At 36.4% G+C, this 12,814-nt stretch overlaps 2 protein-coding genes across 5 annotated transcripts; one reads left to right on the top strand and one right to left on the bottom strand.

Moving 5' to 3' along the window:
- Window positions 1-2,084: 2,084 nt before the first annotated feature.
- Window positions 2,085-4,167, top strand: LOC125210032 (protein OCTOPUS-like). Its single transcript, XM_048109610.2, has one exon. The coding sequence runs from the start codon at window positions 2,327-2,329 to the stop codon at window positions 4,022-4,024; it is 1,698 nt and encodes a 565-aa protein (XP_047965567.1). The 5' UTR covers window positions 2,085-2,326; the 3' UTR covers window positions 4,025-4,167.
- Window positions 4,168-4,950: 783 nt separating this feature from the next.
- Window positions 4,951-12,278, bottom strand: LOC125216093 (inactive DNA gyrase subunit B3-like). Of its 4 annotated transcripts, none has more exons than XM_089067627.1 (4): window positions 12,176-12,278; window positions 10,597-10,655; window positions 6,895-7,646; window positions 4,951-5,287 (listed from the first exon to the last, which is right to left on the bottom strand). In XM_089067627.1, the coding sequence occupies exons 3-4, from the start codon at window positions 7,617-7,619 to the stop codon at window positions 5,104-5,106; spliced, it is 909 nt and encodes a 302-aa protein (XP_088923753.1). In that variant the 5' UTR covers window positions 7,620-7,646; window positions 10,597-10,655; window positions 12,176-12,278; the 3' UTR covers window positions 4,951-5,103. The 4 variants fall into 4 exon arrangements, with proteins under 4 accessions (XP_088923753.1, XP_088923752.1, XP_047973673.2 ...); XM_089067626.1 differs by having other exon boundaries at window positions 10,602-10,655; XM_048117716.2 differs by lacking the exon at window positions 12,176-12,278 and having other exon boundaries at window positions 10,597-10,750.
- Window positions 12,279-12,814: the final 536 nt, after the last annotated feature.

The following is a 12,814-nucleotide window of genomic DNA, read 5'->3' as shown; positions in this document are numbered from 1 at the left end:
TTTTTTTCTTTAGTTTATTCTTCTTTCTTTTTTCTTCTTTTTCTTCTTTTTTTTAGTATTTTATCTTCCTTTCTTCTTTCTTTTTCCCTTCGTTTATGTTTCCTCTTTTTCTTCTTTCTTTTTAGTGTTTTATACATATATCTAATTGCATTCATAATATAAATCAATAACAAAACACCTAATTAAATTAATTATTTAAAATAATTAAATTAATTGAATATTTTAATTAAATTATTTATACTCATTTTAGGGTTAAAACACCTAACTAAAAATATTCAACTCTTTATCATTATGAATACAATTCACAATTTTAAATTTTGACTAAGACTATATTGATTAGTTATTAATTTAATATAAAATAATAATTATTATTTATTAATTATTACTAGTTTTTACTATTATAATAGTAATATTATTATAATAATTAAATATATTTATAACTATAATTATGATTAAATATATATTAAAAAAATAAATTAATTATTAATTTATAACATCAAAATAATAATATTAATATTGATATTGATTAATCATAATAGTACTATAAATAGTGAGAAGAATGAGAGAATGTATCATAATATCACTTTTGGTACTAGTTTTGTCAATACCCAAAATACCCTTTATGACATAAATGGAAAAATGAATTTGTTTAGGGGGTATTTTGGGATGAAAATTACACCAGGTACCAAAAATGTGATTAATAGGTACCAAAAACGATATAAAATAAAGATCAGGTACCATTTATGTGCGAAAGTGAAAGATCAGGTACCGTTTATGTAATTCACTCTTTTTAAAAAACTAAGTACGTTTTGTTCTTGCATTCAATTTATTTTATATTTTACTTTAATTGATAAACATAAGAATAAAAAGAAATAAAATGAATGCTGACATGAAGAATAGGGATGAACTGCTTTATAGGGCATATTTATAAAGGCTACACAATGTATTTGGGTTGAAGGGTAAAATGTTAACATGACATAAGGAAAATGAAGATGAATAGAAACTGGACACCTCCTGTCACATCATCAGGACTAGAAACTGTATGCCACATTACTAGGACACCCAACTGCACAATAGTGGACAAGAAACTAGACTAGCACTAGGACTAGCCATAATAAATAAAATTATAAAAAACAAATAGATTTTACATTCCCGCAAATACGGAATTAAATTTTACGACACAAATACGGGGACAATACAACCATTTTATTTAAATTAAAAAAAAAGTACATCCTAAAAAAATTACATAATTAAAAAAAATACATAAAAAAATCTATTGCCGTGCAGTCTTTCGCGCCCACCACTCTTTAATTAAATCCTTTTGGAGTCGAATATGAGCATCCACTTGGCGCATGTCGACATGTGCCTTGAGGTTGGCCCCAAACCGCGGCTCCGCGGCGAATTAGTCTTCATATAGCCGCTGATGTGCAGCGACGTGATCCCGATCAACCACACTTCAACGCTGGACAATGGGTCGAGGTACCGCCGGCTGCTGCGGCTGCAAGGCCCTTTGTATCAGCCGATTTATCTCGCGGGACGTATAGGCCGCCAACTCTTCGTTAAATCGCCGGTTGAACTCCTCAGCACCCCCACCACTACCACCCACGCGCTGCCACCCGCATCACTCATTTTTGCGATATTGCTCTTGTACAAAAATTAAGAGAGAGAGAAACTCGTTAAAACAAGTGGTGCGAATGAAAACGACGTGCAAATATCAGTATATATAGAGAGGTTTGAAAATTTTAAAAATAAAAAGTAAAAAAATACGCTAGCCAATCGAGAGCCTGCAATGGCGGCCAGCGGACCGGCTAGCGAATCGGCTAGCGCCCGCGAATCGGCGTGGGCTAGCCGATTGGCTCGCCGATTTGCCGCTCGCCGGCTACAACGGTAGGCTAGCGGACCGGCCAGCACCCGCGAATCAACTAGCCGGCCCGCTAGCCTCGATTGCAGATGATCTAAGGATAGTAGTCCCCGATTGGTAATACTCTTAAGTACTCCTACTCTCTAATTAAACATCATCTCATACTACTTAAAAAAATGTCAAAATAATAGTCACTATAATTGGAGGGAAGAGTATTGCCCTCACTTCGTTGTTTTCGAGGGTTCTTGTCTTAGACTTGTCACCATCTTCTCTTTTCCTAGGATACTCTCTCTCTCTAGCCCTCTCTCTTTCTCTCTCATCGAATCTGAGCAGCAGACAGTGAAACACTCAGACTTGAGTCATCCTCAGGCCTATATTCCTACTCTAATCCTTCCACACACTCACATTCACACGCACACAGCTGCCATTGCATCTGCGAATGCAGTCAATCCCTTTTCTCATCCAATGACAATCCGACCCGATTCCCGATCTCGGATCCGAGCCCGCGCCGCCGCACGAGCCACCCGACGCCTCTCCCCCTGCTACCGCCACCCCGACGATCCAATCACCGGCGGAATCTGCGCATCCTGCCTCCGCGAGCGCCTCTCCGGCCTCGACGCCGCCGTCCCCATTTCAACCTCGCCTGAGCTCCGCCGCAGCAGGTCAGTGGTTTCTACTTCCGGATGCGAAGCCTCCTCCGGCGGCCTCAGCGAGCGGAGGCGCAATTCGTGCGACGCGCTTTCCGCTGGGGGCTCGCTGGCTAATCTGTTCGATGTGGACGATCTGAAGAGCGGATCGGAGAGTGAGGCGAAGGTTGAATCGAAGAATGTAGGGCTCTCGAGGGTCACTTACACTGTGATCGAGCTGGAGAAGAAAAATCAGGATCGGATTAGGGTTTCTGATGATGGATTTGGGGGTTTGAATGCCGGTTGTGCTGATAGTGATGGGGATGGTGAAGAAGGGGAATTTAAGTCGATGAAAGAGTATATAGATCTCGAATTCGGGAATAAGAGTAAGAAAAGTAAGGATTTGAGAGATATTGCTGGGAATATCTTTGGAGCAGCATCGGTTTTCAGTAAGAAACTTCGGAAGTGGAGGCAAAGGAATAGCAAGATAAAGGAGGATAAAAACAATGGTGTTGTTGCTGGCAATGATGGAGAGAGTAAGCAGTTTGGTGATGGGCAAAAATTGGGGGAAAATCACAGTGAGATTGCGGGGAGAAGAAGATCATGTGACATAGAGCCGAGGTTTTCGGTTGATGGTGGTCGGATTTCGTTTGAGGAGCCGAGAGCTTCGTGGGATGGGTATATGATAGCAAGAACAATCCCGAGGCTCACTCCAATGTTCTCTGTTGTTGAGAATGGAATCTTGGGGAATGCTGGCAGGTTTGAGAATCACAGATTGTCGGTTGATGGGCTGATGCATTCGATTATAGAGGACGAGAGTAGCTCTGGAGCTTCGGGTTCTGGCCACTCGAATTCAGATTCCTCGAGGCTCAGTAGCTTTGATCGGTCTAGCTCTGTTAGGAGCTTCGGAAAGAAAGGGATACGTTCGGAGGATCATGGGGTTTCGTCCCCTGCAAACGTAAAGTTGGTGATCACGGAGAAGGAGTTGAAAGATTGGCATTTGAGTTCGGGTAGAGATGATGAGCTAGAAAAGCTTGGATCCGTATCTAGAAGTGGTGGTGGTGGTGAAGGTGCTGGTAACATGAATGTGTCGGCGAAGAAATCCGTTAGGTGGCGTAAAGTTTGCACTGTGCTCGGCTTCAGAAACAGGAATCACGAGAATGTGGCAGCAGACCCTTCCACGGATGCTGCTCGTGAGAAGCAAGCAGAGGAGGCTAGTGAGGTTCTTAGAGATGTTGGTGATTGGAAGCTCGCACGAAGCAGTAGTGTTGCAGCTTCGAGAAAGTCATGTGATGCCCCCGGGTCATATTATGCAAGGAGGAGGAGTGTCGACAATGCAGTTGGATTCACACTCAGTGAGAAGGGGGATTTCAAGCTGGAAAGAAACAGGAGCACGAAGTTCCCGTCTGTTGATCTTGACAACGGTGTTACACCATTCTACATGACACCATTGCGGAGCATGAGGAATAGCAAGTCGGGGAAGTTCAAATTCCAGAACTCACACTCCATTGCTGGGAATCTCTTGCGGTTGAACTGACTTGAGGTAGCCAAATTATTCTCAGCATCGTTGTTATTAATTCGTGAGTTTTACATTCCGTTTGTGCACCAAAGTATGTAATACTGTCAAACTGTTTGCAGTGCTCTTTTATTAACACGAAAGTATAAGTTTCTTCGTTTTCTTGCCTGGTTTATCTCTGCCGCCCTTGTTTATTTGAATCTATTATTAGCTAGGAGGAGTTGTGGGATCTGAACTGCATATGCCCGTTGTGGGTTTAGCTTGATACGCTATATGAAGTTCTACTTTCTCGTTTATGCATCATATTAACACGAAAGTACGGGTTTCTTTGTTTTCTTGCCTGGTTTGTCTCTGCTGCCCTTGTTTATTTGAATATTTTGTTAGCTAGGAGAAGCTTTGGATACCGTTTATGCTTAAATAGTTAAAGTGAAGAGAAAGTAATGTAAGAGAGAGGATAATGTAGAGAAGAGTCTTATCTATAATATTCTCTCTCTTACTTTTTCTCCACTTTAATTATTTTTCCAAAATGAGTGCGCAAAATGAAATGACTCTATTACTATGGAACAGATGGAGTATGTAATACGGGCCGATAAACTGTTTGCAATACTCATTTATTAACACGAAAGTATAGGTTTGTATCGTTGTTGCCCTTGTTTATTTGAATCTTTTGTTAGCTCTGAGAAGTTGGATCTGAGCAGATGCTTGTTGTGGGTTTAGCCGGATAAGCAAGATCATAACTATAGTAGAGATATGGAAATGGTGCATAATCTACTACTCTCTCCGTCCCAGCTAAGATGATAAATTTCTTAGTCGGCAAGAGATTTTAAGAGTTGTTTGTTAATTGGAGAGATAAAGAATGAGTGTAAGCATTAAATGTAGAGAGAATGAGATGAATATTTAAATGAAGAGAGTAAAAATAGTTGGGTGTATGAATTTGAGAGACAAAGTTATCAAAAATGGAAATGTGTCATCTTGGTTGTTGGTTGAGACAAATTAAAAAGAGAATTGCGTCATCTTAGTTGGGAGTTGGGACAGACGAAGTATATCATTTACATCGTTATCGTATCATATTGTTGCTTAAATTGCTAAGAAGGTTCGGATTATGTGGTATTAATTTGTAAATAGATAGTTAATGCAAGCATTATGTGCCTCCTCGACCAAACTGCACCGTGTTGTCTGGTCCCATTTCCGGTAAACGATGAGGATTGTCCGATAGGCAAAAATGGTGTTGTGTTGTCAATTCTTCCACCTGCACAATCTGCTTTTGAGCAGCACGGATTTACCCTGAAAACAAGGATGTCAAAACTATTATTCATTTTACAACAAAAGTATGGAGCTAAGTCTGACTTGATTCCGAGCCTCTCTCTGACACTTTTCCTAAAATGAAAACATTATCATTTCTACTTTATTCTCTCTATACTCAACTCATAAAACAAAACCACATAAACTCACATGCTAAACAGGAAATGCTTCACTTAGAGTGGAATAAAGGGATTAAGAACAATAACCATTAAGTATACCTGCATTTCCTTTTTTTCGCATGTAAAAAATAATAATAATCATTTTGTCATACGTCTACCTTTCCATTTTCGTACACTCATCCATTCATAAACACTACAAAATATGTGGGACCATTCTCCACTCAACCGGTCAACCCAAATTATTAAAACTCATGCCTCTATTTTCATGGATAAAAGAGATATAAAAGTGTCCACAATAGTAGAGCCCGTGGTCTTGGGTCAAGCCACAAAACTTGGCCGGACCACCAAAAATACTTGTTCACACAATAGTGGACAAGTCCAAGCCACCAAATTAATTATTTTTTTCATTTTTTATATATTTTAATTTAAGTGAAATAAAAATTATCAAACTATAATAATTAAAAAAAACATAAATTAATTAAAAAAAAGTTGACAATTACAAGTAAATATATTTATTGAAATTTGAATTTTAATTATTTTGGTGTGAATTAAAATCACAATCCTTAATTAAAAAGTTGACCAAATTTAATTGGGATTTAGTTTTAGAGATGATTTGTTTCCTAAATTAATGATAATTTATTGGGTTTGAAAACCACCGTCCCCTTTATTTTTTTTTAAAACTGCCGTCCTCTCTCTCTACACTTCATCTTCTCCATATTTCTCTCTACACTTCACCTTCTCCAAAATTAGCACAAAAACTGAAAAAATAAAAAAAAAAACAAAATCGAACCTTGGCTCGGGCCGTGGCTCTCGGCCGCTATAATAGGGGAGCCGCGGCCACTGCCCAAGCGCCGCGGCCGAGCCGCCGACGTGGCTCTCTGCTGGGCACCTTTCCCCCGCCGCGGAATTTGTTGGCGTTCGTAATAGGGGGCCGCGGCTCCCCTATAGTGGACGCTCTAAGAGGACATTCTATCTTTATAATTCAACTTTATCACCTCGATCTCATTCAAGATGACCACTTCATTGAATGGCCTAATTTTAGATGAATCATTCAGTGAAATAAGATAGAGAAGAAATGATATTTAAATATTTTGAGGAAGTAGAGAAAATTTATATTTCAAATATAGCAAAGCTAACATCTTGGTTGGTTAGGACAAACTTAAAACAAAATATGAACATCTTGAATGAAACAGAAAGGGTATTTTCTATGTCAAACTAATCCAATATGATAGGGCCATTTATCCAACAAAAAACATCTACCAAATATTTATTAGAACACAATGCAAATATAAAATGACGCATTGTTTGTGAACGAAGAGAGTAATCGTTATGTATAATAGTAACAATTGTTATGAATAAAATTTATAGTTACAACAAAAAAAACTAAGTTACAAAGTAATAAGGAAAAAGAGTGCATGATAAGCTCCGACTATCCTATGTGCATGTAAACTAAGAAGCAAAAGAACTCACCGATATGATGCCAAGCGCTTACAGGTGCTATAAGTGAAGTCCGTACGTAACCTCTTAATTGCCATCATCGCGTCGTCGTCGTCATTATCATCATTGTCATCATCCGTGTCAACATAATTGCAACCTGACCTTGTTTGAGCACTTATTCGCCTTGGGATGTACACATTCAAATAGTAGCTAATGATGCTTCCTTTGCTATGGCGCGAAAAACATTGTGAGGCGACCTTCACGAAGCTTGTGTCGCTTGATGTAATGTTCATTTTGACAACATCATCAAATTTCCTCTGTTCCTCCTTATTCCATACCTTGGAGACATCATCTCCCATGACATCAAACCTCCATTTCCAAAATGCGGGACCAAGTTCGTCCTTTAATTGGATCCTTTTGGCTGACACATGTTGTCTAACGCAATCTATTGACCCTGGGAACACACACATACAATTTTGCGGTCTGCCTCTTCCGACCATATTTTGCGGCGTAATTTGGCTTCTTCCTTTTAGTGGCCACATTTGAGTTCCTAACCACTTAATTTCATCGTCAGACACAGTGTCACCAATTGTTAGGCGAATCTTGGAAGACAAGGGATTCCAAGGTGTAATGTCTACCTGGAAACGAGGTCCAACCGGAATCGCTAACTTAGCATGATCATCAGTGATGAAGGAAATCCAATCTATTGGTTGTTTTCTATGAATCCTTTGATTATTTGGGGTCTTCGACAACTTCATAAGTGGGGCAATCTTCTCTTCAAGATGCTAGATGGTGCAACATTAAATTAAGTTACTTATTCCAACCACGAAAAATAAATTTATGCACATATTGTCAAGGAGCAAGTTCATTAAGATAGTTGCTTCAAGATACAAGATTGAAGCCTAAGCTTAGATTTGATAGCCAAGAAATGGCATGTTGGTATAAAAGTTGGCAACTAAAAGCACAACAAACATGTCAACTACTCCCCCCGTTCGTGAATAGGAGTCTCATTTCTATCTATCACGAGTTTTAAGAAATATTAAGAAAAATGAGTGTAAAAAAGTTAATGGAATATAGGTCTCATTATATATGTTAGTTTTAACTAAAATGTGAGTGAAATGAGTTAATTGGTCAATATTCTCCCTCCGTTCTGCGGTAGAGGAGGCGTTTCTTTGCGGCAGGCGATTTAAGAAAAAATGTGCTAGTGAGTTAAGTAAATGAAGAATAAAGTAGAAAATGGAAAAGGGTAGAGAGATGTAGAGAGAATAAAGTAAGTGAGAAGAAATGCGTTGACTTTTACTAAAAAGAAAAATGACTCTACTAGTATAGAACGTACCAAAATGACAAAATGACTCCACTACTATGGAACGGACGGAGTATCATTTATAGTAACAGTGAACCGGGATTCTTATTCGCAGATAGAGCGAAACGAAAAAACGGGACTCCTATTCGCGAACAGAGTGAGTATCAATTATGTCAAAAATGCCCTACCTAAAAAATTATCTGCTATAACAATTAAACAATGCTTGGTTGACAATACGTTTCCTCTCCAAAGAACTAATAGGTCGGGATTAGGTAGAAACTTCCCCAGAAAGCAACTTAAAATCAATCAATGTTGTTGATCTTGGTAAAATGGAACAACCATAGTCAGTTTAGTGTTGTTGAGTGGAGAGAGAATAAAGCACAAAGTGATATTTCAATTTTCAGAATTGTGTCACTTTGTGCGAGAATCCCAGAAAGGAAAACATGTCACTTTAACTTTGTGCTTTATTCAATTTTCAGAATTGTGTCACTTTGTGTGAGAATCCCAGAAAGGAAAACATGTCACTTTAAATGGGACGTATATTGTTGAGATCTCAATCAAGATTTACAATCATCTAATAATATGATTAAAGATTCTTGCAAATATAATGCTAAATCCTCGTCACCAAAATCAAGACTTCTAATCATCTTCTTTCCTCCGTCCCACTCAAGATGTTCACATTCTTGAGTGACATGAGATTTTAGGAAGAAGAGTTGTTAGGTGAAACAAGTAGAGAGAAAAAGGTAATTGAATATTTTAATGAGGTGAGATGTAAGAGGGATTTATTTCCAAATATAGAAAGTGAACGATCTTAAGTGGGACAAATTAAAAAGAAAAGGTGGACATCTTGAGTGAGACGGATGAATAATTTTGTTTTGGAATTTTAAGAATTTACAACACGAACAATGTGAGCTATAGCCCCGACCTTGATCATTTTCTTACACCTCCCTAACTTTATAAGAAGAAAGAAAAAATACCTTGTGCAAATGAGAATATATAAACATATGAAATTTCTACAATTTGGTTGCTCTAAACTTGGGCTCTTTACAACATATATTTCTCCATTCATTTGGTGACTAGGAATGACTAGGAATTTCTAGGTTGACTTGTTCGCTTTTTTCGGCCTTCTTAATAAATGCTCATATACTGGCGATGATACACATTGAACTTGTACATCTAAAACACAAAAGCTAATGAGACCTTTTCATGGTTTGAAATCCAATCCAATCTCGAACCTAGGTAACATTTGTATTTTGTTATGCATCACGACTTGCTAGACTACCGAATAGAAACTTGTGTTCATCTTGCTCGAAAACTTACACATATCATCTTGAACCCACACCAATTGGATCTAGTAGTACATTATTGTCTATTAGACTACAAGACCACCCTGGTTCAATATGGTGAACTGAGAATAATCCCCTTTTTCAGTGATGGGCACAGAAAATGTTGGTTGAGGCTCCATTGTTTTTATAATTATCTAGGAATAGATTTGATAAGGGCTGAATATAAATTTTGAACACATCCACAAATTATAATGTAGAAGAAAAGAAAAGAAGAAAACTGGTAGGGGTTAAGTCCCCTCTCCACACTTTACTATGTTCGTCCATGTCTCTAATGCACTAGTGACTCATTAAGCGAGCCAGTGAGTGTGGTTAATCACGCTCATGTCAAGTAGCCAGGGCTCATCCACCAGACTTGGCTTCCAATCTCCTTAGAAATAAAGGATACAGAGATACGAACCTATAGAACATATCCTATATCCTATTAAAGTAAGGTTTCCTAAACAACCAAAGTACTGCTAACAACTACTCCCTCTATCCCATAAAAATAGAAAATTGGGGACCAACACGACTTTAACGTGAAATTGATAAAGTATGAGAGAGGTTAAAAAAAAAAGGAAATTGGAATATTGTTAGTGGAGAATGAGACACGTTAGAAAAACTGACCAAATATAGAAAAGGGGCTAATTTTTGGGACGGGGGAGTATGTTTTTCTTTTAAAGAGGATCGATGACGATTCCCCATTTACCTCCGTGGTGATTCAAACCCCAACCTTTTGGACCCAACCTGTTAGATGAATGGGAAATGTCTTACCAATTAAGTTGAAATTCATCAACTCGCAAACAAAGTCGAGGATCAAAATCACCAATAGCTATCTCATCTAAACCTCAAGCCAAATACTCATGACCGATGAGAAAATTTTCTTGGAAATTGGTTCTCACGTTCTCACAACAAGCAAATTGAGGAAGATCAACAAAAAAATGGATAAGCCAAAGCCAATAACCAACCAAAGAAACCATAGCATCAACACTTAGAAAAGGGCAAAAAAATAAAGATTTAAATTCACCGAGAAAACTCTTCAAGAATCAAATAAAACACAAATATATGGAAAGATTCGAAATTTACAAATTCTATAACAACAAAAATTACCTTACCGGAAATTACGCAAGCACCGCAATCTATTCTTCAACTGTATGCCGAGAAAAACGCTGGTAAATATAAATACGAGGGAACCAAGTTACTTAAAGTTTGAAATTTGATTTGGGAATTTCAATGGTGCGTGTCTTTTCCAAGATATGAACTACTTTTTGCAATTGACATACAAGAGGCAATTTGTGTATTTAATAACTATTCTTCCGTTAAAAAAGGAAGTGACATTTTGTTGGACATCCCAAAAAAAAATATGATTCAATTTAGTTGGGATGAATGGAGTATTTCTTTTTCTGTTCGTCCTATAAATATTCTAATTTTTAAAAATTCAAATAATATACTACACTTACACATTATTTTATTTACAACTTATATCATTATCATCACCATTAACACTTATAAAATTATAATAATGTGGACTACACTCTCCATTAACATTATTTCCACTATCCTTTCTCTCTCTCTCTTCTTTTTTCCTTATTTATTTAAAACCGTGTCGGACCCAAAGTTCATACTTTTTGGAGACGGAGAGAATATTATTTTTTTCCCACACAAATACTCCTATTAAAATATATTATCTCTGTATTCTATTTTAGGAAGTGGAGCCTGCAATCCATTAATACTACATCTATTCCCTCTGTTCTAAAATATGCGAAACACTTCTTTTTGGGCACAAATTTAGGGAACTAATATTTAAATAGTTAAAGTAGAGAGAGTAAAATGAGATAGAGAAAAGTAGAGAAGTAAAAGAGAATAAAGTATGTAAAGAATAAAGTAAGAGAGAATTTTTTATTAAAAAAGGAAACGACTCACTTATAGTGTGACTCCAAAAAAGAATATGACGCATTTATATTAGAACGGAGGGAGTATTTTTTTTTTCTTTCCTCACTTTTATTAAACCAATTATATATTAAAATCAATATCATTTCAAAAGTTTCTATTTTTCAAATAGAGAGGTAATACTATTACTATATTAAAGTGGAAAAACTAATAAAATAAGAAAGAAAAATATATTAATAATTATTTTCCTATCCCAACTAAGTTAAAATCACATGTATTCTTTTTTTTTTCCATCTTTTACTTTATTTTCTCTTATCCGCGAAATGAGTTCTTGCACCCAAACTTTAATTGAATAGTAAGAGTTTTATAATTTGTAAGTACAAAAATCAGAAATATGTCTTTAAAATTTATAATTTGTACATTATTTATACGAATGAGTCGGTTACATGTAAATTTTAGCTAGAAACTCAGTCGGTTGAGTGAGCTTTATAGATGGTTTTAGGCCCTGACCTAGCCCATGCTTATTGGCGAGGCCCAATTGGTACATTAGATTTATGGCGTCTCGATTCTAATTTGTATAATTTTTTTTTTTCTAATCTAGTTAGCCCTATTTTTGGGTGACCGAGCACGCCTAACAGTTACGCCTGCTAGACTGTTAGGCGTGACCAATTTTTATGGCTTTAAATATAATATACATAAAGTTTGATAAATTTAATTTACTACATAGAGGAAATCATAAACATATTTTGTAGAATGATCTATAAATGCAAAATTGTTGAAAACTAAAAAGGAGCATTACCTTGTCAAGAGTGGTTAAAGAATATGCATCACAAAACCTTATATTGTGGAAAGGCCATGAATTCCCATCTCAATCTTTTTTGGGGGGAGAAAATTGTGATGTGATTTTAATGAGAATTGTGATTGGATCTGATTTTGAAGAATTAAGGCATATATATAGGTGGGTGGAGAGCATATAGAGCCCTAGAAACATGTGATATGATATGCATTGGGCTTTATGGGCCTATTATTTATTAATTAATAATCTTAACTATTAATCTCTGTATATAAGGATGAATCTTTAGAAGAAATTTCAGGCCATATCCATTCCTAATATTTTGCTTCTAACTTGTATTGACAACTTTATCCTTATTTATCTTCTTTTGACAAATTAAATTCCATATATATCATGAGTTAATTTACAAACTAAAAATCACCATATGACATCTACACTTCAACACATGATTATTTCCACACCCATTCTCATATTTTAAACCTTAATTGATCTCTATACTATATTATCTTCGTTCACTAAAAATAGTTCTAATAATAAATGAAAGTTTTCACTATAAAATTGGTAAAAATAACAAAGAAATTGTGAAACCCATGATTGAAGTATTATTTGTAAAAAAAATTAGATTTACTTTATTTGATAGAGAAA

This window comes from Salvia hispanica, chromosome 3, assembly GCF_029641045.1.
Source record: "Salvia hispanica isolate PSC_SH4W2 chromosome 3, Shi_PSC_v1, whole genome shotgun sequence".
Taxonomy (NCBI): domain Eukaryota; kingdom Viridiplantae; phylum Streptophyta; class Magnoliopsida; order Lamiales; family Lamiaceae; genus Salvia; species Salvia hispanica.
Note: the sequence above shows the minus strand (reverse complement) of the source record. Positions and strands in the feature narration are given on the sequence as shown.

Excerpts from the sequence above, each read along its gene's own strand:
- LOC125210032 (XM_048109610.2), top strand. The coding sequence starts at position 2,327 with ATGACAATCCGACCCGATTCCCGATCTCGGATCCGAGCCCGCGCCGCC.
- LOC125216093 (XM_089067627.1), bottom strand. The coding sequence starts at position 7,619 with ATGAAGTTGTCGAAGACCCCAAATAATCAAAGGATTCATAGAAAACAA. Across the intron at positions 5,288-6,894 it reads AAGCGCTTGGCATCATATCG|GGTAAATCCGTGCTGCTCAA; the intron begins GTGAGTTCTTTT and ends CCTTGTTTTCAG.